The sequence below is a fragment of the Temnothorax longispinosus genome, chromosome 9 (genome assembly GCF_030848805.1).
Source record: "Temnothorax longispinosus isolate EJ_2023e chromosome 9, Tlon_JGU_v1, whole genome shotgun sequence".
Lineage (NCBI taxonomy): Eukaryota > Metazoa > Arthropoda > Insecta > Hymenoptera > Formicidae > Temnothorax > Temnothorax longispinosus.
This window is the reverse complement of record NC_092366.1, coordinates 7,796,981-7,824,695: the sequence shown is the minus strand read 5'-3', so window position 1 is coordinate 7,824,695 and position 27,715 is coordinate 7,796,981. Positions and strand designations below refer to the sequence as shown.

The 27,715-nt window shown below is 33.6% G+C and overlaps 2 protein-coding genes across 4 annotated transcripts in view; one reads left to right on the top strand and one right to left on the bottom strand.

The window, feature by feature from the left end:
• LOC139819245 (aquaporin AQPAn.G) overlaps window positions 1-10,739 on the bottom strand; it is a 32,689-nt gene extending 21,950 nt beyond the window's left edge. The window contains exons 1-2 of the mRNA XM_071788441.1: window positions 10,477-10,739; window positions 6,618-6,738 (exon numbers count right to left, since the gene is read on the bottom strand). Coding sequence (XP_071644542.1) covers window positions 6,618-6,738; window positions 10,477-10,578 — 223 coding nt within the window. The 5' untranslated portion in view covers window positions 10,579-10,739. The remainder of the gene's footprint in view (window positions 1-6,617; window positions 6,739-10,476) is intronic.
• LOC139819246 (aquaporin AQPAn.G) lies at window positions 287-27,709 on the top strand. 3 transcript variants are annotated; one of them, XM_071788444.1, is made up of 5 exons: window positions 287-506; window positions 23,426-23,683; window positions 24,185-24,469; window positions 24,780-24,989; window positions 25,933-27,709. In XM_071788444.1, exons 1-5 carry the CDS (start codon window positions 501-503, stop codon window positions 25,969-25,971), a joined length of 798 nt encoding a protein of 265 aa, XP_071644545.1. In that variant the 5' UTR covers window positions 287-500; the 3' UTR covers window positions 25,972-27,709. The 3 variants fall into 3 exon arrangements, with proteins under 3 accessions (XP_071644545.1, XP_071644544.1, XP_071644546.1); XM_071788443.1 differs by having other exon boundaries at window positions 292-506; window positions 26,097-27,709; XM_071788445.1 differs by lacking the exon at window positions 287-506 and adding an exon at window positions 16,538-16,789 and having other exon boundaries at window positions 26,097-27,709.
• The last annotated feature ends 6 nt before the right edge of the window (window positions 27,710-27,715 follow it).

Below are 27,715 nucleotides of genomic sequence, written 5' to 3'. Positions count from 1 at the left end.
AATTAATTTTATCGATAAAATAAAATCTCCTTACTCTTAATCTTTACGGCCCTGCCTGAAATAAACGCTACGCGCATTTTTATCACGTTATCGGTGTTTATCTGCTACTTGCGTGGCAGATAAACACCGCGCCGCCGTCCTCTCCCGTCCTCAGTCAACAGATAATAATTAAACGGCATTAATTGGGTCATTATGCGATGACAACGCGACTCCGCAAATATAGCTTCCGCAATTAGCGCCGTGCACTCGTCGTCGCTGCTGCATGGCACTCGTGTTGCATTCTCGCGCGCCACTCGCGCACAAGAATAATTATGCCTGTGCAACTTACATACGTAACCCCGCGATAAATTCTCCGCGTTCGTGCGCACGTTACATAGCAAGTCGCGTGTGTTACATCTCGCTTCCCTGGTATTACGTTGATCGTGACGGCGTTCGATGAGAACAGTTGTACGACCATCGAGAGAACCAGATATACCACTGCAGCTAAGTTTCATCGCGACATGAGTGTAAATTGACAAATTAATATAGTAGGATATATAAAAATCTCCCTTTGATTCCTCTATTAATTTTTTCTTTTCAATTAGAGATACGCGACGGCATACTTCGCCACAACGTGCAATTTTGCGACAGCGAACCCTATATATTACGATAATTGAAAACAAGAATCATGTTATCATATAACATTGAAGTGATAACGAAATTTAATGAAACATTGAGTCACACCCCGTCAATTTAAAGATTGATCAAAAATATAAACATGGTCTCGTTTGAAATTATTGTAAGAGTCTACGAGGTGTGGCTCGAAGCTCGAATTTAAGGATATTAAAGCAAAGTCGTTATCGATTACCAAACAGTATCGTACCGTTGAGTTAACTATAAAAAAAATTTCATTTAGGCGAATTGATTTCACTCGAAGTAATTACTATACGCAAACAGAGACGTAATTATTCACGTATTATTCAATTCAGAACTTAGTAAAATTAAATAATTTAAAAGAAATTATAATGTAATATAGTTAAACATAACGAGAAATAATATAAAAACTATAAAAATGAACAAAAAATCTATTTATTTCTTATTTTAGTGTCATCTAAATTTTATTTCACTACAATTTAAATTTAAATTTTAGTTTTAACTTAATATAAGTTCTGCTCGCTGAGGACACATTGCTTACAAGCGAAAAGATTTACGAAATTAAAATCATATTTAGTAAAAATTGTAAAAAAATATTTGAGTAAAAGATACATGAAATCAAATAACATATATCTAAATATAAAATACATAAATACAAAGTTATAAATAGTATATATAAATAAAATACGTAATAAAATTAAAAAGAAAATTAAAAACACAAGTTTGAAATCATATTAATTAAGAGAATTATAAATTATAATTTTAAATAATCGGAAGATATGCAGTTTATTTTGATCACTTTAACTTTATACTTTGATTATAATTCTTTCTTGATGAATGTTTATCGGGAATTAGGATTAATGCGTTTCCCAGATTAGAATAATCATTTTTATTTAATTTCTATTACAGAAAAATTTCTATTACAGAAAAATTGCTATTACATTTTGATGCATTTCTTCAGAGAACAGAAAATTTCTCATCTTGCTAACAAGCTGTTTTGAAAAATAATTGAACAACAGTAGTCTATATCGCGCATATAGATAATCACGCTAAGTTAGGCGAACAATTAGATTATCGTCGCGATAGCGTGAATGAAGGACGATTATGCGCTCTTCTGGGAAACGGAAAGAACGCGCAGGATTATGCAATTCACGTTCGGGAATTCGCAGGATTGAAGAAAATTACGCCGGCTCAATGCGAGGCACGCCGCGCCGTAACGCTTTAATGACATTGGCGGACCGTGCATCACGACCGAGGAATCGCTACAATGCTCATCGTAGCATTGATTATTGTTGAAATCACACTGATTGATCCTCGTCTTTCATCTTTCGCAATGATTTCTAACAATGACGCTAATAAATCACGCGCGCATTACTGGGCGAGCAAAAAAAGAAGATGCATCTCCGGAAAGATCAAATTCTGAAGCAATTTTTAGATGCCTTGTATACAAAGTGACTCGATAACTTTAATATTGCTTTTATTCTTAAGAATATTTAGTTTTAAACATATTTTTTTTAGTTAAATAAAGATGCTCGCGAAATGAAATTAAGCAAACTATATTAACTGCATATTGATTTTATATGATAGTCGTGATATGTAGCAGCAGGAACTGTTTGTTTAAGTTTCGATCAGTGGAAAATATATCTCCCCTAGAATTATTATTTACCTACATGAGGTATGGAAAAATTTAATTTAATCAGCTTAGGTTGCTGTGCAAATATATCGTGCACATGCCACTTATGAATTATATCTCGCACGATCATCTGTCTGGCCGGTCTGATTAATTGCGCTTGCGATTTACAGCGTTGCGAAAGTGTGACAGTAGTCGATATAGAGGAATACCTCAGGGTTGTAATCATTTTGTTAAGTAGATCTTTAATTTACATTTATAATGAATAATAATTAAAAATCTTATCCTAACAACTACTCTGGATTTTTTCTTATCCACGCCATTTTTATATGACAATTTAATATTACCTTCAAGTCAGTCTGCAGAGATGGACATTATTCGAATAAAGTTTTATCTAGTTCGCTATTCAATTAAAATTTTATTTGTTATTTGTATTATCCATTACTTATATACTATAAATAATTGTTATTTGTTTAAATTATTATTATATTAACAAATTCTTTTCTTCGTCAGTGAAAAAATTAACAAGATATTATTATATTATTTGACAATATAGTGTAATAATATTATTCATAATGTTATTCATACGATAGTATATACATATATTATTCGTACAAACAATGAATAACTAGTATACATTATTCAAATAATTATTTAGATAAGAATTTATTTAAATTAGCGTTTAATTGAATAAATTGTTAACCAAATAAGAATTTATTTGTTATTTATGAATAAATTATGCTTTGTTTTTTTTTATTATTTAAATAAAATTTTGCCCATTTTTGTAGGTCTGAATGACTCTTGAATATAATAAAATTGGAAAAAAATAATTATTAAACCTCCCCGAACAAACTTTGAGATCAACAATTATTAATATTAAAATTTATGTTGAATTTTAAATGTTAAAAAGTTTGATGTCAGACTGTGCAAACTGTCAAATACATAAGAAACTCGTGTATGTAATTAAAATAAATTTATATACAGTTTTATATATAAATAAGTAAAGTTTCAAATTAATTTATTTATGGAATAATTTAATGCAAGTTGATATAAATTCAAACTGTTAAAACAACGTTTGCTATATGTATTTTAATATCCGGTTTAATTATATATCGCTATATTTAACATTAATAATTAAAGAATCACCAAAACGTTTAAACAAATTTTTGTTAAAGAAAAATTTACTTTGCATTGTTCAAGGAATTTATTCGCGAAATAAATCTCGTATGTTACGATACAGCGTGTATAACAAAACGATGCGTAGTAAGGATAATAATTGAATGTCGGAAATTGTTGGATCTTGACAAGCGATCGTTTGTATTTCGAAACAAAAAGTAAGTACCGTGAGAAATCTCGACTACCCAGACTGACATTACTATAACTTTTTTACGATTGTTCATACATATCGGCGAAGTTCTTTTAAAATTTGTGAAATCACCTTTATTATCGTAATTCTCAAAAGTGTGTTATAAAATTAATTTTTAATTAATTTAATTTAAATTAATTACGTACGGTATGCCGGGCGATTTTTTTGCACAGCTGTTAAAATAACAAAAGCTGATTCATGATGCGCAAATGCGAATGGATTTCACGAAAGATTTTAAATTTTAATTCGCGGCGCGTCAAATTCCTTGTTTATTCGTTTCATTATAAATGCATAAAACTTAATTGCGTCACGTTCCCAGAAAACTCATAAAATAGATTTTGCGTGCATGACAAAACTGTAATTTCGCATCTACCTTAAAATAAAAAGATTTATCTGACTCGATTCTTTTCTTCACGGAAATTCTTCGTCTTTGTTGAAGGATCCTGTCAGCCTGTCTAACAATTGTAAGAATAATCTTGATAAAATAATTAATAGCACTTCTCGGCGTGGAGAGAATAATAACGGAATGAGAGATTAGAGTAATACGCGATTATAAGGAACACCTTTCTGTTGCACGAAACGATGAATCGACAGCACGTAAACACACAACATCATCAGATTATCGCGGTGATTATCGAGATCGTTAGGGTGCAATTTCTCGAACGCATAACATTAATAGTCAATGGTAAATTTTAAAGATGGTAATCGCGCGTGCAGAAGCCGCCGCCGCGAGCTAGTCGTGATCACTGTAATAGTCGACGCATAGAAAATGAGGCACGCCAACGACGCAGCGGAATGCAAAATTTTCCGCTTCGCGCACAACTCGCTGTTTCCGGTCAAACACGATCAAGATCGCTTTGTAAAGTAAAATTAATTTTCCTGTTCCGGAAACTTAATTTGAGAAAAAACGAGGATGAATTAAGAGAATGCACAAATTCCGCGAAATTTTAAATAAATTCAACAATTTTTACATAATTTTAAAGATTTCGCTAATCATCGATACTTGTATAAAATGCAATGCAAAATTCTTCATCGAATATTGAATTAATTTATCGTGTTTTTGAGAATTCGACAAAAATATGGGTAAAATAAAAGACTGTAAACTGCCATGCGTTTCAGGAAAACAAGTGTCGCGTTTTACGCAATAAGTATAACTGATAATTTGTATTGATTATTCTTGATAATTAAAGTGCCACGCAAATGTTTCGTAACATGCTAGTTTCGCCTGAAGTCTCTTCGCCGATAATAATTTCGCGGAGAATAACTTGAAATAAATAACAAACAAAGGAAATACTAAAAGAATTAAATAAATAAAATTTATTGAATTTTATTTTATTGAAAAATTAAATTTCCATTTTTCGCGTATTTTGGAAAATGCAATAATAAGCTATGAATTTTTTACATTTTATTAATTTTTAACATAATTTTATATAATGCGACACGCGTTGCAAATTTAAATTTGCCGTTAAATATTCACAATTGCAAATTTATTGAACCACAATTATTCAGAAATTTTATTTTAAAGAATAAAAATAAATTACATTAAATTATAATAGTGAACGAGTTTCGAGCTGCGTTCTTTTCATGAGTTGCACGTAAGTCGCGATCTGTCGAGAGCGATTTAAAGCGCTGCAAAATTAAACGTGCGTAGCACTGATACAGCTATGCCTGCCCGTCGATAAAATAGGAATTTATTGTGATCAGTAAATAAGCAATTTAGCCAAAAATATTGCAATAAAATATTAAAAAATCAATTAATTAATATTTATATTATTATTGTATTAAAACGTCCGATGTAAAAGTACTTTTAATAACGCCTGTAAAACTTTGAAGTATCTTACAAGTGATAAAGTTGCAATTTTTCATCGCCGTAGATAAGAGTATAACAATAAAAAGATTTTTATGTTAAAATAAAAAAATAATATTATTGATATATTATATAATATAATAAATACTATATTAATTTTGTCCAACAGATACATCGGTTGTAAAAAATTTTCATTTGTGTATCAATAATTTAACACACAAATTCGAAATAAAAGGATTAAGAACTAAGATCGTAGCGAATTATATGTTTACGCTGCGTTACGCCGTTTTTATATGTTTAACCCTGGATTTCCTCGAGAGTTGGCGAACTTAATTAAACGGAAAATCGCCTCGTAATCCCTTTCTCAAAACACGACAGGCCATTTAATTATATGTAATTGCATAACGATATGCAGCGATGCATTCATGCAGATACGTCAGCGTTGGACGCAGTGCAAGATATCCCTGCCGGAAACGCATTCTTCTGTGTTTTCATATATTTATGCACGTAAATGATTCGAAGAACTTCCGCGGGATTGATCAATGATACGATTTCCTTCAGAAAAACCTCACGAAGCGTATCGGGTCGAGGTTTACCTATTAAATCGGTAACTCATCCGTAAAATTCGTATCGACTCAAAAACATAGAATTATGCATGTAACCGCCTTATTTATCGCAAAAGAAGTAAAAGAATATAAATTAAAATAAATAATTGAATTTGAATCTTCAAGAAATGTATCGGAAATATATCTATTTTGTGTTCGCATTAATTAACACGTTCCGCGCCGGACTAACGTACGATACTAACTTTTGTTCTCGACACCGCGTGGGTCACTATGGTGACCCTCGCGGTATGTTCATTATAGTAGTTAAATAAATTATGTTTCATAATAATTACAAAACTATAGAAATTATTATTATTAGAAAAAGGTCTAAAACAAAATGCAATGATAATGTAAAAGAAAGCAAATATTTTTATTGAACATTTATTTAATATTAATATTTAATATTAAAATACTTGCAGTTAATAATCAAAAAGCTAATAAAATGTCACGGTTTGAACGAAAAGTTTAGCGTGGGTCACCGATGACCCATGCGGCACAGAACGTGTTAAAATACAAGTTTCTTTTTTCCATTCTCTGTGGAAAATTAAATATGAAAGGATATTGCAGTGGACTCACGTCGATGCCGTCGCTCGGGACTCCCCTCAGCCACCTTAGGTATCGACGATGCATGACGCTGCGCTCGGTCATTTTCCACGTACCCTTCGGGAAACACCGTGGAAACGTTCATTCCGTGTTTCTGGAATCGCAGGATTTAATTATAATCATTATCCTTAATCCTTGAATCAACAGTTCTCAAGCGTTCCTCTTATTCATCTCCTCTATTCGTATTCTTCGAATATTTCAAGCGTCATTCCTTTCCAAGGATACAGAGATTTTTAATAAAAAGATTTAATTAAGAAAAATTTGTCTAGATCAGAGATATGTAAATATTGCACGCCTCATTATCTATTATATACATCATTACCATTTTTTCACTCGTATGACCCATTAACTCAAAGTTGCCCCTTTTCATATTGCGATGCGAAACGTTACACAAATGCGAAACGATATAAATTAATAAAGGCACTTATTGCGTGCAAATTTGCAAGTGGAAATTTGAACATGGAGCGATATAACGATCTCGACTATTTCGCGAGATCTCTCGCGACGTAACTGCATTCTTTATTGAGGTCCCGATCGTATTAGAGTGCTTGCTAATTCGTCGTCTAAATTCGACTTCGTTAGCGTTTCTTAGTCAACTTTGTCATTGACCATGAGTACACAAGATTGACGAAGAATATTAAAAGATTCTTTATACTAAAGTAGAAAATAATAAATTATAATTATAGAAAAAATATTGTCCGTGTTTTTATTATTTGTCACTTTAAAAATGATGTGTATTTTATTATTCAATTAAAGAAACGAATCAAATATTAGTTTATTCACTTCTTTTTATTCACAGTAAATAAATTAACATAAATATTAAAATTAAATTTGCAAAAATAATTACTGTCAAAATTGATTAGAGGTTAATATACCGGTAGAAGACATCGTTTGTATAGTGAGGAATAAACGGAGAAGTGGCAGGAAATATTTTATCCTCGTAATATTGTCTTTATTGTTACGAAAATTATCATTATCGAGTGGCTTTAGAGTCCATTAGTTACTTGGTGAAAACTTAGTTATCGTACGTCCTCTAGTTCGGTAAGTCTCGTTTCTGTCACAGAGAGATAGAAGGCTAAAAATTTGCATATATGTGTAAATCTTGGAAATTACACCAAGTACCAAAAATTTGCATAAGTGGCGGTGCCGACGCTTTTCTCCTTCTTATTTTATTATCTTTGGCTGCAGACCTAAATCAGAAATGTATACATATCGCGAGACATATAAATTCTGACTCATTGTCAGGATTCAGGTACGACGATAAGACGCTACGTATCGCTTTTAACATTGCGTCATAATTATCTCGGCTGCGTCATCGCCGACGAAAGTCGGCGTTCGAACGAAAGAGAGCGCGAACATAACTTATCTTTCATTTTCGAAAGCTATGAAAATCGTGCGCGAGTATGCGAAATAAGAACTGATGATAACGATAATTCGTTTAAACGAGCTATATTTATTATGCATTTATTAAATATAAACATTAATTTTCAATTTTATATCTGTACTATCGCAATCATAATCGATAATATTGTATGAATTGGAGATTATTATCAATTATTTACAATTAGTGCCAAAAATGCACATGTTTATAACGCATTCATTATACATACAATATAGGGGGAGTCCGGGAGACTTGACCATAGAGGAGAGTTGAACCACTTCAAATATCTTGTTCAAATTTTGAACAAAGAGCTCAATCCGAGCACGTTAAAACACGTTTGTCTCAATCACAGTCGAAACGCACTACCAATCGTCATGTTGTCACGTGCTCGGATTGAGCTCTTTGTTCAAAATTTGAACGAGATATTTGAAGTGGTTCAACTCTCCTCTATGGTCAAGTCTCCCGGACTCCCCCTACATATACAGTATTAACCCTAGGTATACACTTTGGGATCTTCAAAACCCCAGATAAAGTTTGAAACTCTACCATTGGTAGAATGAATACCTAAGTAGGAGGGATACAATCATCTTTTAAAAAAGTTTGCAGTTTTTTCAATAGCTAACAACTGCCGAAGAAATTAATTGTCTGTGGGTTTTGTAATAATTAACACCTAAAATAATTCAGGTGTCTCTTGGACCCCAATGTATTTTGCACAACTTTTTTTGCAAGTAAGTCTATTTTCTAATTCATTTTATTCGAGTATGTAAACATATATTCAAAACAATATCTGATTATAATAATAAAGGCTCACAAGATTACAAATAAATCGAAGAAAAATGGAGCGTCGTTGAGCCGTAACAAGGTGTTGGTGTTCGTATATTCTATACTTAAGTAAAGAAGTAACGAATTATAATGTACATACTGTACATACATATATTCCAACTTTATAGACTGCGCGCCGCAAATTTGTCGGACTTGAAACACAGCTACCTTGGAACATTAATACCCTTCCCTCCCAGGAATTAAATCGAGACGATTTAATTGTTTAAAAAACTGTAAAAATTTATTGCGAAAAATATTACCTCAGCCAGGATTCGAACCTGGAACCTCCCTCATTCCGAAGGGCGTCTTTATCGCAATAACCGGTTAATAATAATAAACTTGAAGAAACGCATATCTATGCCCGCGTATATAATATCTGATTATATTTTTATCATTTTTTAAATTTAAATATTGTTATCGGCTTTACTAAATTTGAGCACGAGATCGTTATAGAACGGTTAGAACATAAAGTATACCAATAGTTTACACTTGTATATTGTTCTAGATAAATAATAGAAACTCGTAACTGTAACGAGGTAAGATGCTCAACATTTCATACCATATTTTTAGAAAATTTATGATGCGACGATTACAATATAATAAGGTTACATCTGTATGAACACTCATTGAGAGAACGTGTTTGGCACCGAATATTCGGATGATAAAATGTGCGACGTACAAAAGATAATGCAAAAATGGAAAAAAAATAAGATGCGAGTTTTTTGTCCACGTGGCAAGTGACAAGAATAAAAAGACTTAATTTGCATGCCCGCAGTGCAAAGGTCCTCGATCTTTGTTATGTTGTACTCAATGCACTGAACAGATGACGTAATCTATATGTGAATGATTGTTCTTTTTATTTCTTATATTTTATATTCTTCATTCTTTTTATAAATAAAAAATGCATTATATCATTAAGTTTGTATATTGTTTAACAAAAATCCTAACTTTTATACCTGTATCTGCAAAACCGCCAGAAAATAGAAATGTAAAAATTCATCGTTCTTGGAGCCTTGTAATTTTGATAATAATATTTTAATATTTACGCAACAAATTTCTTTTGTACTTTGAAATATGCCCTTTCAAGATCTGAAAAGTTTTCTTGATTATCTCTATTAGCAAGAAAGATATGAATTTTTCAAGCAATTACGATAAAATAACGTACGTTTTCTTTGCATTTATGAATATAGTTACAATTTTTCAACACGTGTTTAATAATATTTAGAATATTTCTGAATAAATATACATATTTTTCAGTTCATTTACTATATGCAAGAAAAGAAGTCAAAATATGGTAATTTTCTTGAGTATAATGAAAAGAGTAGCAGAAGTCCTCCAAACCCCAGTGTGATATGTCTACATGTGCGAAAAATAAATGTGCATTAAAAGATATCTTATTTCTGTGAGTTCTCAAATTATTTCTAAAATTTTGTAACAATTAAGTTATTTATAAAACTCTAAAGTTATTCGTAAAAGATTGTCGGCTAAAGTAAAATTGAATTAAAAAATCAAATTTAAATATTTAATAAACAATATTTAATTAAAATAAATTGTCGTGTTTTCATTCATGGATTTGATACTGTCAATTGCCCGCGATCACTTTCCAATTAAGAAAAAGGAGAAACTTACTCCCAGACGTCGGTTTAAACCGAGTCTCCTGGCGGCCGAATGGAAGACCAGGAATTCACGCCACAAGCTCAGATAGGAGGTCCTCTTGGCAGGACGTGACATCCCCAGATAAACAGATTCTGTGATCCACGAGCACACCACCCGCCGTCCCCATGGGTCATCCACCCCGTCACGAAATCGGCTGACCCGACGGATTAGCCTTGTCCCGGACGCTCCAGGACTAATAACCCCGCGAAGACGGCGCGACTAGCGAACGGCCACTGAAAGGATCCTCGGCCACCCTGAACTCGCCGATCCGACGTCCACGTGCCACCGAGGGTAGTGGTGGTGATAGCGATTAGTATACGTAATAACGACCTTGGCATCAACCTCGCCGAGTTGCGTGACGCCGTGGTGATCGTTCTGCTCGCAATGTTCCGGTTGCATCGGTTCTGCTTGCGTCGACCTCGATAACGTTACCATTGTCCCGATAAATTGTCTCTTGATTTTCGTATCGAAGGAGCGCTCTAGTTGAAAATGATTTACTCCTATAATACCTACCAACGGACAGGTTATAACTTTTGTAGACGAGAATGCTTCTAATTTGATCTTTTCGTAATTATAAATAATTATATAATTTCTTTTCTTCAACGAAGATATTAGAATTTTATTTTTTTCGTAATTGTAATTATATAATCTTTCTTCTTTTTCTAGTTATTTTTGGTATTAAATAAATAACTTTGTTTTTTTTTCTTCTCTTTCTCTCTCTATTTTTCTCTTTTATCTTTTCGTTTTCTTCTCAATTTTCTTTTTTTCTTTTTAAATTAAAATCTACATTTTTTACAATCTTTTTCCTTTTCTTACTTCTTTTCCTTCTTTCTTCTCCTATTTCAATTCTTTTCTTCTCTTTTACTTACCTTTCTCTTCTTTCTTTCGATTGAAAATCTAGGTGAGATACACATTGGCACGCCTCGTTTCAGTTACATTTCTCTTTACGGCCGTACGACTTTTGGCCTTTCACGGCTTTCACACAAAGGCGTATAAACAGTTGAGTACTATCAAGGCCACAGATAAGATTCCGTTAGTAATGGCCGGCGATCTCCGACCGCCGGACTTCCGGTCATCGCCTGCAGTGGCCAATTACTCTCGCAGTTTATTTAGATTAACGTCTATGTGATATCATTCGCAACTGAGCCGAGAGTTTTACGCGATTTTCGCGATGTTAACAACATCTACCGAAGCGATCTTGCTTTACCTGAACGAAGTCGAGGATTGTCTCAACTCTTTCTTGACTGATAGAATTCCTTTAAATTAATTAGATTAATTTAATTTAACTTTATTTAACGCAGAGTTATACCATCTTTCTTCGGAGCTACTCTTTTTGTTCTATAATCATAAACATTTGGTTAAGTTCCGAGAATTAAACCGACACCTGCAGCTGATTTTCGCCGTTGCAAGACACCGATATAAAAATATCTTAGCCGTATCGTTTTCAGAATTCGCGATTAAAGCCACAGCCGAAAGATTCGCCAGTCAAAAGCTATTTGTTATTTCAAGTCCCTCGATTACCCGCACAGTTCCCTTCTGGCGTTCTAGTTCGTACGGCCGTTAATCGGCATTACGGCGATATCGTGAGTTCGCGTGCAGATAAAACCGCGACAATTAGCATACGTGAGGTCAGCCCGATGGACACCGGAGTACGTCATAGCTGCAGTTTCTTGCACCCGTATAACGATCGGTTTGCGACGGACGCGCGCCGCAGGAAAGCTCGCGGAAGTCGCATAATTACACGTGTCAATGTATGAAAAACGCCACGGTGTTGTCTCCACCGCGAAGAAAAAAATTTCTAATCATTCGCCTAAAGAGGTGCACGATGAGTTTTGCGCGTCGTACCGCGATACCAGCGGATGCCCTCTTCAGACTCTTAAGAATCGAGCCCATCCATCATCTTCAAGCGTTATAACGAAGTGCGCGAGTTCATTTGAGAGGCAAATATCTCTTCGTCACTCTAATCGGAAAATTTATTTCTGGGATTATTTACGACTTCTCATGTTGCGGCGATCGAGGCAGAATAATGCGGCTCGATCTTTCAATCTCACGCGCGTCTACTTCTTTGAGATAAAACGAAGATTGACACGTGTTCGGATGCCTGGTTTCCTTCGAGCTGTCTCCTTAAAATCTAACGCGAAACAGCGCCCCGGGAGACTGTTTTGGGTCACATAAGCCTGCATCTGCATCCGATATCCAGTCCAGAAGTGCAATTTAATGAAAATCGTCAAATTTATAAGTGAAAAACCAGATAAAACGGAAAAAATTAAATAAATTAGATAAAATAATCGATTCGCTTGCAAGAAAATATCGATCGTGCATGGTCTTATTATCTATAGTTATACAGTTTAGCTATAACGATTTTTAAACGCCACTGTTCTTCAGTATTATTACCTATACGTGACTTATCATTAATATCTAATCTTTAAATTGTTGATCTGATTTAATACTTTAATATTTACGTGACAATAATAAAATATTATTTATTATTATTTGTCTAATTTTAACATTATTGATATTAAAACTGAATTTTTTTCTTTTGTTACTTTTCGATACTTTTTTTTATCGTTACAAAGATCAAAATACAGCTTACTGCTAAATTCGCTAGTATATATATGGAAACGTTGACACGCGTCGCACGCGCATTCTTAGTCGGCGGAAGGACAAAGCGATGAGGTACTTGACAGCGCGCGACGGTCATGTGAAAAGAGCGGTAATGACTCGGCGATGACGATGACGATCCTGTTTGTCCCGCTTAGCTTGGGAAAACGTGATGATTCATCTGCTTTTGGCGGACGACAAATCAGAATCGTGTCTGTGTCACCGAACTCGCGTTTCATCTCACATCTTGTCTGTTCGAATTTACAACTTAAATATATCGTTTATAATAAAAATAAATAAATGTATTATTTAACCAATTATTTTATAGTAAATAGATATTATTTTTTTGTGTGAAATTAATTAGCGCGAAAAAATTACTGAATTTATCTTTCTAAACTTTGTCGGGTTTTTATAATAGTAATATATATATATATATATATATATATATATATATATATATATATCTCATATTCTCTCTATCGAACTCGAAAGAGAAAGAAAATCTCTTCCTATTATCTTAATATTTCTCTTTTGTAATTACTTTTTATGTGGGTGTACAGTTTCTCCGTTTTATTATCCGTTATATTATCCTTAACAATAGGTTTCCGGGTTTCTCTTGGTGTTTTCTCTCTCGCCAGTCTCCCTTGCCGCGTGCGTTTTAATACACAATAAATATGCACACTTGCAGCTGAGCCGCGTAAACCTTGATTTAGCGCCCAGATGACAACGCGGCCAAGAACTCAGCTGCTCGGCAATGACAACAAATTCTAACAATACGACTCTCTTACGCGACGTACGCGCCGTCATGTTTGCATTATGCAGCCCCGAGCAGGCTATCATTCCATGTTGCACAATTGCGCTCTCCCTCTCTCTCTCTCTCTCTCTCTCTCTCCCTCCCACCCTCTAGCAACGTGGTGTAATTATAGTTCTGCATTAGACGAAATAATAAGCGACTCGAAGGAACGCTTTGTTCAAAGCCGACGCTATTTAATTCCTTGGATGGTTAATTGACTTATTCGTAGTAGTTTTGCGCATCGCTAGAACACCGTGAAAACAATGGCGAGTATAAAAACGACGCATGTTAATTCCGCATTACTGTCGCGTTACGAATCAATCAACGTGCGAATCGTGCGAACGGATATTACGCAAGTAAAATTCTTTGTACGTTAATTACAAATTACACGCGCGCTTAATTTTTATTATTCGAGGCTGCGTTAATTCAAAAACCATCTAGGGAATTGAATATCCGAGACAGAATCACAGCCAATTTCGTAAAAATTTTACAGATATTTAAATGAGCGTCGTAAATTACGTACCTACCATTCAAACGTGCGCGAGCGCGAAGTTCATCATCGGCGGATATAAGGATGATTGTGCGAGATGAATCGCGTTTCGAATTGCACAGATCAATCGAGAGAACGGCTACTTAACGTTTTTCTGATTACATTACGGCCACCGTTTGCTACCACCCCCGCGTTTTGTGAATGCCATCGTCAATTGTCTTAATCATCATGCTTCGCTTATTCATGCGATTAGTTTAACAATACGAATAGGGAACGCTGCGCAATATTTTCATGAATATTGACGTTTAACGCGAGAAATCATATTTAGGATTTCTTTTTCAACTACTTATCTATTCGTGTTTTATGTGAAGACTGTTCAACAAATTTTAGAGCAAACTTAGAGAAGAGATAAAAAGAATATTGACGTTTAACGCGAGAAATTATATTTAGGATTTCTTTTTCAATCACTTATCTATTCGTGTTTTATGTAAAGACTGTTCAACAAATTTGAGAGCAAACTTAGAGAAGAGATAAAGAGACAAATTAAACAGAGAATAAAAATAAAATTAAAAGTGTTGTGTGAATAATTAAAAATATACTTATGATAAAAATAAAAATAAAATAAGTTAGAAAAATAATTAAAATAAAAAAAAGTTAAGTACGTAATTAAAAGGAAATGATTGAATTAAAGCATAAATGGAAAACAATGTAATTTTGAAATAAAAACGTAAAAAATTGCATCGTTATTTTTGTGAGCGAATCACTTAGCAATTGAGAAATACTAGTCCGAATTAAAAAGAACAACATGAAAAGGATAATTGAGAAATTAATGGGAAGAAATTAAATAGTAGAGATTAATTAATCGCAGGTTAAGGCCAGAATCCAGAATGAAATCATTGTCTTCGGAGTAGTCGTCGCGGTTAGGTGATTCCCCCTTCGTTATGCATCGCGTGCACCGCAAGGAAGCACCGTTGAAACCGTACTTTCCTTTTCCTACCGGGAAAACGTCATTTCCGATTACAGGTTTCAGGAAAGGTAACGATCGAAGGAGCGCGCGCCAAAGGCACAAAGCAATTCGCTACCGCAAAAACTGCGCAGTGCTCGTTTCGCATCTCTTTTGGGAATATTTGAATATCTTTACATTTGGATATTATATCTTACATTTATGTATGTATATTTATTTATGCTTATGTATGTCAAAAAATGTCAAGCTGTATTAAAATTTATATGGTATATTTCGGACGGTGCGGTCGTCCAGAAACGAGTTTTGTTCCTTTCCTTTCTAACTTTTGAAGCGATCGCATTTAACGGTGGACCGGCGTGAAAAAAGTTGTGACGCAAAAGCCAAGAGGTGAATCGGTAACGAGCCTGAATAAAAGAACAAACTGTTTTATAGCTACGTAATCTTAAAAGGGATCGAAAAATTTCAAAAGATACAAGTACATTTCAGATTAAATCATACTTCTCGATGACCAATAAGTTTTTTTTAAATTAAATTCTCTTGAAATTTAGATCTCTAATCACGATTCGATATTCATTTAATTTTCCTAAAGTTGATGTCTCCATATCCGCAATCTTCTTAACGTTTAAACATAATATTTTCGCAGATATCAATTGCATTATCATTATTATTTTTCACACTACGATAAGATAAAAAAGATAAAAAGATACGAAAGTCAAAACAGTTTTATTATTTATAGGATTAATTACAGAGATAATTTTTGCTGCATTTATGTGAAACAAGATTAATTCACTGTATTTGAATAAATATTTAAATCTTTCTCTCAGAAATTGTTTCAATTCTTTCTAATATCGAGGTCTTAAGAAAAGATAACTGTAAATTTCTCGACGCTGCTTAAATCAACCTTCAAAAGAATTTCCCGTTTCATACGAAATTCATCTTAAAGCGGAGATGATTGACCGCAATTTCGTCGGCGACACGTTACCGGAAGTACACAAGGCGGTAAATTTTTTATTTATCAAAATGACGTGTATGTATGTGCACATTTCACGCGCGAACTCGTCTACGTTTGTTTGTGTTCGTGCACTCGCCACTTTTAACCGTGATATCCCTACTTCTTTCCTGTACGCCAGCCAGGCGGTAGAATTACTAGAACGAATACCTATCTACGTGAGGCCCGACCGGCCCGAGAGCTCAACTTGCGACAGTTGTCGTTCGGTCGCTCTCAAAGAGCCATCTCGGCTTCGCCGTAAGTTGGTTTCCATTAGGATTTCTAATAAAAGAATCTTGAAGGACGGCGATACCTTAAAGGACTCTACAGAAACTATCAAGCAACATTTGACGCACATTCAAGTACTTGTCAAAGGACTCGTGAGGAGTTGTCAACACAAAACTAGGAAGAATTTATTAATTAGTTGGACGTTAATTACAAGACTTTGGGGTGAGTCGAGATTCATTCATCATTTTTAATTTTATTTATGTATGTTTGTCATTTTTTGTATTTATATATTTATAATATTTATAATTTATTTTATTTATCGTACATTTGTTTAATTTAATTTGTTTTGCGTGATTAAATCTTTAGTAGATATAATAAAGAAATATAACAAGAAATGGATATATGAATGTTAAAATTAAGAACTCAATGTAATGCAGCTAAAGTTAGTCGGTTATCTCAAACATATAAGACGTCAAAATCTGCCGGAAAAGCTTTAAGCACAAATAATAAACAAACATGTAAGACAAGTTCCGAGTCGGAGGAGCAAGTCTAGATCATAATTTCGATCACCTTGAAAACCTGAAGCACAAATGGCGCTATACGTTAGACGCAGAATGAAACGTTTGCGATTCAAATCAAACTAGCATTTAACACGACGTAAGATGCCAATCATGGTCTCTTCTAGTAAATACGTGACGTTTGTACAAACGTCCAGCTATTTTCGCATTTTATCGTCGTTTTCACGTCGTTTTCACGAAAGTCACGCGCTATGTTTTTCCATTGTTCCTGATATTTCCATTGATACGCGCAACTCGACGGCATTTTAGAATACTTCTTGATTTTTGAGAAAAATAATTGTTATTAAGAAGAAAAATGGTTAATTATCATATAAATTATATAACATGCTTTGCAAAAGCTTATTTTATTAAAGAAATATTTTAATAAATGATTTACTGTATCGTTCACATAATTATGTTGCGTAGAAATTAGAATATTTTTGGATGTGTAGACGTTGGATTTAATTAGATATTAAATTAAAATTGCGATATGAATTTGATTGAAAACTGCGATCACGTGAATAAAGGTAGAAAATAGAGATACAAATAAAAACTTATATAATAAAATTATGTAAATATAAAGGTGTATATGTACATAAAAGATATACATTATATAATCCTTTTTGTGTTGTTTAGTGACACCTATTTCTTTGCAGTTTTTCAATACTTTTACGTATTTTATAATTGGTTTGCGTATTTGATATTGTTAGAAGTTGAGCAACTCGCGCTCTCGTTTTACCCCATAGACAACCAAGCCGTGACGCTGCTGCGGAATATAGAGGCGTTATTGGTATATTCACATCTAGTTATTTCAGATGACGCTGTGTTCTACGGCGTCCATATATATAGTAAAAATTTTTCTCTGTTGCCTAAGTTCGTTCTAGTTCCTTCTCGACCTCAGCCTCGTACAGATGTACACGCGATATACTAATAAAGCAAAATTTCAGTTCATTAATCCTAATCGATTAATTTCGTCTTCCCTGACCTGCCAATTCTAACAGATACCATTATGTTTCTAATACTTGTATGTGTGCCTACATTAATAATATAAGTATGTAATTATTTTCCCGTTTTTTTGGTCTTACCTAATTTCTAAATTCATCTATTACTTCTAAAATAAAATTTTTTAAATCAAAATTTGACACTGCAAAATTCTCTTGTAAGAATTTTGATAATTTACTTATATGTAATTTATATCTGCGGTATATATACTTTTTATTTATATTATACTTTTTCGTTAAAAAGTATCAAAAATTTCTTTGATATTAAATCCGCCACTTTGATTTATTGAATTTCGATTTCAGATTTGCAATTAGCAACTCCAAAAACCTCCATATACCTACTAAAATTCAATAAAATATGTTCAATTGCAGAAAAATTTGTACAACAAAGGAATAATGGGGAAGAAAATAATTAATTTAACGATTAAATTTTTAAATCTAACCGGGCATTAAAATTAAAATTAATATATTTTACTATATATTTTATTAATATATACTTTTATTTTTTAAAAACTTTAGATTTTAAAATAATATTTAATTAATTTAATTTAAGCCAAATTAAGCTTTCACCGATCGATGAAAAAGCTATTAGCTTAAAAAAAGTTTCGGCCTAAAGTGGAACGAATGGATCGCCGGTCGGACATGGCCGATCGTCGATCGATCCTTTAAAGGGATCGAGAAGAAGCCGTGCAATGTCCACCGAGAAATAGCACGGAAAAATAAAGTGGTGGGGAAAAATCCTGAGAGAGACCCCATATATGGATAACGATCTCTCTAACGGTTCAGATAAATCACTAGAGGATCTAACGGGTGATTTATGCTTCCGATTCGACTGGTCTTCGCTTTCGCGGAACGACCGGCGACAAAAGAAAACGAACCCGAGGTGAATTCTCAGATGAACGGTAGAACGGAGGGGAGATTTTATTGCCGCCAGGTGGAAGGCAATATTGATAATCGCAGAAGGCGAGAAGGACCTTTATTTTGTTCGCCGTCGAATGTAGCGAAGCGTGTGAAAAGGAAGCCAGAGGAGGGGCGGTATGGGAAAATGACAAAAACTCGTGACAGAAAAACCGGAGAAACGAGACCGCGCACCTGGAAACCTTCGAGGTTTCGTTATCTATTTATAGGACGTGCATGTTGCGCACCGTTTTCTGTTGCAGCTCTGTTGCGATCATTGTTGACAGATGATTGGAATGATCCATATCGAGATTGGCAGATCGTGTGAAATTTAAATATTCAAATTTTGAGACGACTAGAATTAAGTCATAAAACACACTTATACAATCTTTAAATAAACAATTATATAATTACATTATAATTAAGTAGATATAACTTGAATTAAAAAATCATATAAAGATATTTAAAAAAATGTTAAAATTACACTTAATAATAATAAAATAATTAAGGACTCTCAATAATAATAAGAACATAAAAGAAATTGGCAATAAGAGAGTCGACGCGGTTATTAGTACGTAATGTCAAAAGTCAGATACATTTGCATATATTACAAATTTCCGGACGTTTCGGCTCTTCTTCGAGTCATCCTCTCAGCGGTACAACAATAAACCATTCTCTATCATAACCATGAGCGTTCGGATTAGGAGGTCGGAAAACCATGAGAACTAAATGATTGCTATCTATAAGTGGTCAAACATAATTAATGAAACAAAGAATAAGAGCAATAACTCATTTTTATCCGAACACTCACCAGATAGTCCGGAGAACGGAGGATGGTTAACAATATAAAATTACATTAAAGATTAAAGTGTCCATGACATGTTATTGTCACGATAGATCGCACGACACTGTGAGCCGTTAAGTGGAATAAGAACAATTATACCAAGTAAATTAGGAATCTTGTAGGTCATAATGGAAATAAAAGTGTAAATAATAAATAAATAAATGTATATAAATATCATTCTCAGACCAAGGAACAAACAAGCGCAATGTTACAATTTATTTAAATTTATTTAAAATAGGAACGTATGCATGATGTAGGAATTTAGTATCTTTTTGTAAATCAAGGCTATTAATTTGCAATTTAATGTAAATTATTTTTGAAACAAGTCGTTTTTAGATACATATTTTTCCCTGTCATAGACTGCGACATTCTCCCAGTCAAACTCATGATCAAAATTTAATCTATGTTCCGTAATAACTGAATGTGTATTCGTATTCCAACAAATGTGATTTCCATTATGACCTACAAGATTCCTAATTTACTTGGTATAATTGTTCTTATTCAACTTGACGGCTCACAGTGTCGTGCGATCTATATCGTGACAATAACATGTCATGGACACTTTAATCTTTAATGTAATTTTATATTGTTGATCATCCTCCGTTCTCCGAACTATCTGGTGAGTGTTCGGATAAAAATGAGTTATTGCTCTTATTCTTTGTTTCATTAATTATGTTTGACCACTTATAGATAGCAATCATTTAGTTCTCATGGTTTTCCGACCTCCTAATCCGAAGGCTCATGGTTATGATGGAGAATGGTTTATTGTTGTACCGCTGAGGATGGCTTGAAGAAGAGCCGCACGGAAAAAAGGGATTAGCTACTATAGCTAAAATAGTCGTAAAATATAGATAACTATCATATTTTGTGCAGCAAGAGCTATATTTTTTGCAGTGAGAGCTATAGTTTAACAATTGTAGCAAAACCTTTTGTTCTCGCTGCAAAAAATGTTAGTTATCCATATAATACGACTATTTTAGTTATAGTAGCTAATCTTTTTTTTCCGTGCGAAACGTCAGGAAATTTGTAATATGCAAATATATCTGTCTTTTGACATTACGCACTAATAACCGCGTCGACTCTCTTATTGCCAATTTCTTTTATGTTCTTACACTTAATAAAATAGAAATTGTACTATCATGCATATGTCATATTACAGAATAAAGTAAATATCAATAAACAATAATATGCAAATAATAATATAACATATGCTGACATTATGCGAACGAGAGCACGCCTCATAATATTATACTTTCGAAATTAGACAGCGTTTTGTGGAATTTCCTAAGGAAATTTTTTGAGCTATTATTTGTGGAAAGATTCACGTTTTGATAAAAAAGCTTCCATAACGTTTAACACATAAATAATCGCCAGTACAAACAAGAAATAATTGTTCTATCTATTAGCACGCAATTCGCAACGTAAACTTGCGTTGTTGTCGGCGCGCGTTCGTGATTTGATTAAATCTTTGCGGAAAAAACGCATTTACGAAAGCATATAAACTTCATGATCTTACAGCGATGAAATTAATGGCAGGAAGGCTAAATAAACGATGGGAAATAAAGATTCGACTCGAATTTCGCAGAATTTCCCCGGCACTGTCGCACGCCTCTATATTAACGTGCGAGCGTTAACCGCACTTTTACAAGCCGATGAAATTGTCGCGGTCAAGCGGAATTCATTAATTCAGCTAATAATGCCACGCGGACAAAATGTTATAAAATAGAAAGTCACGCGAAACGTTAGAAAATATGATAAACGACATGATGATATATCGATGGTTTGAAAATGTGTGTTGGCTCACAGAAAAGACGGATTTGAGGCCTGTTAAAAAATTTATTTTTAAAATATCAAATTTCAAAACATCTGTAAATTTTTATTTGCTGAACGCGTATTATAATTATTATATATTAATTATTAATATCAGTAAATTAATTAATTAATAAATATTAATATATAAAAATATATATATTAATATTATAAAATAACATTTCTATGAAATAAGTATTAGATTTAACTTCTGTAAAATATTAATTATTCTAAATGATTTCTCGGCTTACAATCTATATTCGCGAAAATCGGGATTGACGAACGATCGTGTGATCTCGTATAAACGCATCAACAAATAAATCCGGTTCCTCTGACTTACCGGGCTTCGTAACGGCGAGATTTAGCAAATCGGCCATGTAAGCGACAAATAGCTTTATGACAGAGTCGAGCGGATGCGAAGGAGGAACAATCTCGGGCTGTGACATCATCTGTAGGATCGGATCATCTCGGCTCACGACTTTAGTAATGACGCCTGTATAATTGCGTAATCCGCGTGATGGCATTTTTGGAAGAGAAGCCGGTTGCCTCTGACGATGATTTGTTGCTTGAAACATTTATCGGCAAAAGAAACGTGGTAAAAGGAACAAATCACGAAAAGAAATCATAGTTCTGAAACAAATTTAAGACATTAATAGTAAATCCACAATTTTTTTAAGTAGGTAAAAATAAAATAAAAATTGCCAATTGCATCTTTAATGTCGTAATTATTCGGAAAAAATTTAATTAAAAATGTTATTGAAGAATGAGATTAATAAAATTTAAATACAATGAAACATAATTTTAGAATCAGTTTTATCGAAAGTTATAATAATTTATACTATTTTTTATTATTCTAACTAGATATATATAAATTGTATTTAACTTAATTAAAAATTAATTAATTCGTTGTTTTACGCATGCAACATTAAAAAAAATTAATTGTGTATCTAATTAAACATGATATGTACTAACAATAAGAATGAAATTTTAATGTACATAGAATAATTTTTATTCTTCATTAAAGCCACGCAAATATCGCAATTATATAATTTTCAATTATATAATTACGTCCAATTCTCATTTTTCTTGTTCTAAAGAAGCTATTTATATTCTTTCCAAAATTGCAATACAAACAATAACACAAAATTGTAAATTATAGAGTAGTAATATACGGACAATGAAATATGTGAGCTTTTTGTTTTGATTGGAAAAGAAAAACACGGTTGCTTGTAATTAAAGCGCGTAAAAGCGTTCAACCAGCGAGCGATTGGCGCAATTAGGTAATTCGAACCGATCGTTTGGATGGTAAGGATGTAACGATCTGCATACGTAATGCAGTCTGGCGAAGCTTTCGTCGCGGCTGCGCTCATAAAACGTCGCGTCCTCGATCTAGATCCACTCCGTCGATCGACAGAGCCGCTAAACGTCGCTAAAAAAGAGTGTTAAAGCTCGAAAGAAAAATCCATTTTAAATTTTGAACGTCTAAAATGCTCTTATTTAGTCATATTACATAAAGACGATAACGAATTAAATATATTTCGTCTCTTGGAAAAATGCCGCTAAAGTAATAATCCTACGTCATAAAATCTCAACAAAAATTACCCTAGTATTAAAATTTTTTGTTACTTCGAGATAAACATTTTTTTACTCTTTATTCGGATTACATATATTTGTTTGTAATACATATATTTTTTCCCCTCTTCCTAACATTGATTCCATTTTTCACTTACTTTTTGCTTACATATCTCAGATGGTGAATCTGAAGAATGCTCTGGGCGCTGACGAGCTCACCGACAAGAAGGTCGGTCTTCCTCGCGCCCTTCTGGCGGAATTCTTCGGCACCCTGTTACTCAACTTCTTCGTCTGCGGTACCGTGGTGACCGGAAGTGTCGTCGCTATTAGCTTGTGCGTTGGTCTGGTGGTGGCGGTCGTAATCCAGACGATAGGTCATATCTCCGGGGGTCACATCAATCCGGCGGTCACGTGCGGTCTCGTTGTCATTGGCAAGGTAGTGACAGATTTTATATTAATATTCAATAAAAATTTCAGTATTTTTAACTTGCCCCTGTAGAAAATTCCTCTAAACACTTGATCTGTCTAAAACCTTCTATTTAAAATCGCTTTCAATCTGATATAATATATGTGTATACGTCTATCATATGTAAACCGAGAATCGTTTATTATTCCGCAAATGAAATCTATCCTAGAAGAGCCCGAAGAATTCGATATCCCGCGATGAAAATTGATCGTCTTTGCATCTATAAAGAAACAGAACTATCTGGCCGATCAAAAGAGATCCCAGTAAATTTCAAATAAACGCGTTAATAAACGCAATTAATTTTTATATTATCACATAAATGATTCTAGTAATTAAAAATCAATTGAGTATCGTTGACTGAATTAATTATGTGGCTTATCCAATCAACTTGAACTATCTGTTCAAGTTCGTCTTCTTTTCTTGCCCAAATGTTTCCTGTCGGTTAATTACGGTAACAATTCTCGGTCGCAGGTACCGATTATCAGGGGTGTTCTGTACGTTGTGGCGCAATGCGCGGGCGCTATCGCGGGTTCGGCGATCATAAGAGCCCTTTCGGCCGATACGATGGAGGCTTTCCTGGGCGTGGTGAAGCTCTCCCACGGGATCACTCCAGTGCAAGGATTCGGCATCGAGTTCTTCCTCGCTTTGCTCTTGGTGCTGGTAGTTTGCGGGGCGTGCGACGCCGCTAAACCAGACAGCAAGGGCATCGCGCCCCTTTTAATCGGCCTGTCGGTCTCCGTCGGCCATCTCGCCGGCGTAAGTACTCCGATTCTAATCACAAAGACAGTTCCTACTTATTTTAATTATATTTTAAATATTTCAAAATAAATCTTAAAATTGAATTAAATTACAATTTTAATTTAATTCAAATCGAATTTAATTCGATTATCCTAATATAATACATTTATTTTGTACTCTTTGAAGTTTAAAATTTCAAAATTAACTCTTTATTACTGTAATTGCTTTAAAGTCTTATTGTTAGATGTCTTATAGAAATTCAAGAGTTATAATTTTGTTTTGTTTTTGTTATTATTTTACGTTTTTGTAACAATATTTTAATAATCAGATACCGCGAACGGGTGCGGGGATGAATCCGGCGCGTTCGCTGGGCAGCGCCGTGGTGATGGGCGTCTTCGACAATCACTGGGTGTACTGGGTGGGTCCAATTATGGGCGGTATCGCCGGTGCACTCATCTACGTACATGCGATCGGACCTGCCAAGCAACCGGAAATCCCCGCCAGGACTTATGCCTCCGTCGCCACCGACGAAAAGGAGGTACATCGTACCACAAGAATGTGAGATCACTTTCAGACACGAGTAGAAAATATCCTGTTGCCGAGATCTCATAATCAATTTTATCTCATTCTCAATTTTCCATAAATTTATTAAGTCTTAAATTTTCCTTAATTTCTGTTAGATAAATTTTCCAATTTTCTTAAACTTTTTAAATAATTAATAAAGAAGCTATACATTTTTATTGAGTTCCTTGATTTTTTCAATAATTTATTTAATTTTTGGTAAACTCTTCATGATTATTCAGATATTTCAATTTTTTCAATAAATAAAAGATTAAGTATTGACTAAATTAAGTGTCGAGCTTTGGATATTTTTTTCAAATTGTCAGTGTCTGAAGGTGGCTTGAAAATATTTTAGTTTCTAGATACAATGTAAGTCTGGCATCTTCCTATGCATTAACAAACGTTTAATCCGCATGAAAATCGCTGCACTGAAATACGCATTAACTTTCCACTTATAAATAATACTATTTATTAAAATTTCGATATTTTTTACTTGACGATGTGACTTTTCGGAAGCACAAATTCTTGTCCGATTCTTGCAAAGGGTACTTAATAAAAAAATTTATTCGTGCATGCTCATAATGTATGATAGTAAAATGCGATAGAAATGCGTTTTTATCTTCCGAAGAAAAACATATTTTTTTTTTTTAGAAAAAGAATCTCGTTCAAGATAGCTTTTCGTACCTAATTTTCATAGAATCTTCACAACATTAAAAGAGTCGAAAAAAAGAAAAACCATCGTTCAGAAACTTTTCAAGAAAACGATAGCATACAAGATATACTTGCTTTTATGACTATTTCGCGCTTTTTCTTCATTCTTTACAAAATCTCGCAACTATTTTGCACCGGAACCAAGTGCACCACTTTTGCCGGGATAAGAGACTTCCATTCTAAAGTCCACGATCGTCTCTATCCCACAGAGGTTCGAGTACATTGACAGCGGACGTGGCGGACTTTAAGATACGAAGATGCCCAGACGTACAAGAGCGATCTAGCGATTCGCCCGTAGTATAGAACTTCCGCGTCTAAAAAAAAAAAAGAATTAAAAGAGAATAGCGAACATGAAAACATCCTTGTTTTACAGCTCCAGAATCTTGCCAGCAGGAAAAACGCCAGTCTCGCTTGACGCTCTTAACCGACTCTAACCGTCTTTCTCTGCCAACTCGCCAATCATCTTTTATCGTATATAATGTGATAAGAACTATCCGACAGCTTTTATATGTAAAAAGTACCGCGCGTGCATTTCGAAACTGAAGTTTATATAAAATTGCTTTCTAATGGAGTGATGTTAAAAAAAAAAAAACACGATTGTGACGACGTCGATTTTTATTGATCCTTGAGGAGATAGGACGATCTACGGGCGCAATCATTTGCATTTCAATTCGCTGACTTTAAAATAAAATGTACATGTTTTTCATAATTAGGTACAGTTAGCAATTTTTAAAAGTTCAGCAAGAGAGATATTAACGTAATTTGAAAATGCCTTTAATGCTTCAATTATTTAAGGCATCATAGAAATATATAGTCACAAAGGAAATTTAATGCAACTAAATGAATTAAATTGATAGATAAATTTCTCAAGAGAATTCCGTGCTTTATAAAATATTAAGGCATTAAGAGTCTCTCTCCTTTTTTTTTCTCCCTATAATTTTTTGCCAATTTATAACAATATCTTTCATTGCACAAATTAAACCTCAAAAAATTTGATTATACGATAATGATATAGATCGTCGTCCTGTAATCGTAAAAGATTCGAGTGTGAAGAAAGCCAAAGAGATCTTTTGTCACGAAGTAACGTTGCCGACATCTCATGCCACATTGAGTAACACATAGCCACCCGTTTATTGCACAAGATGCATTTTGATAACACCTTTGATAATTATCGATCCACCTAACATTTGACTAAATTTGTCTGCACTTTAATCACAATAATACTAAAAAAAGATCATGCAGTCTGCTTAAACGTCATAAGTATGTGAAGCAATTTCAAATTTTAGCATTTGATAATGTTAGTGAATGCATATCTGTTAACTTATCATTTCATATTATATACATATATGAAAAATCTTAATTCAACCTTTAATAATTTATCCTTATTTAGTTACTAATTAATAAATAACAAATATTTTGCTTGCAAACAAGCAAGATTCGATCAGAGTAGTTATCCATTACCTTTTTTTAAATAAATTATCGTTTTTTATTTGCTTAGTCATTTGTATGTTTTATTAATTTATAAGCTTGTGTGACTTTTCGATATTTTCGCAATTAGATTAACGCAAATGCATGCTCGTAATTATTTCGCGTAAGTTTTGATACACAGATGATTGTGTCTCGACATTTTTTACCCGATCATCGTAGATCCCTGAATCTTTTGACATGTTCACATGCACGTAAGTTTATTAAAAACAAAATTGTAAGATATTTGATTAAAAACCATGCACTATATAATTGCTTAAAAGCGTATCGTAAAAAAACGCGACTAATTTTCAAGTAATCGTGACTTTTAATTCATCATATATATTTCATACCTTGGCAACAAAAATAATGCATTAATAGAATCAATCAATCAAATAGAATCAACAAGACAATATTTATATATTAATAATGATCATCAGAGGGTACGTACGTATTACTAACATAAATGTGACCGTTATATGTAATGTTGTATGGAATAAAATGTCTAAGTTTTTATATAAATCTGTC

What these genes read in the sequence shown, in the direction of transcription:
- LOC139819246 (XM_071788443.1), top strand. An exon ending in CCGTCGGCCATCTCGCCGGC is followed by an intron (nt 24,470 to 24,779) that starts GTAAGTACTCCG and finishes TTTAATAATCAG; the next exon opens with ATACCGCGAACGGGTGCGGG. An exon ending in TCGCCACCGACGAAAAGGAG is followed by an intron (nt 24,990 to 26,096) that starts GTACATCGTACC and finishes CTTGTTTTACAG; the next exon opens with CTCCAGAATCTTGCCAGCAG.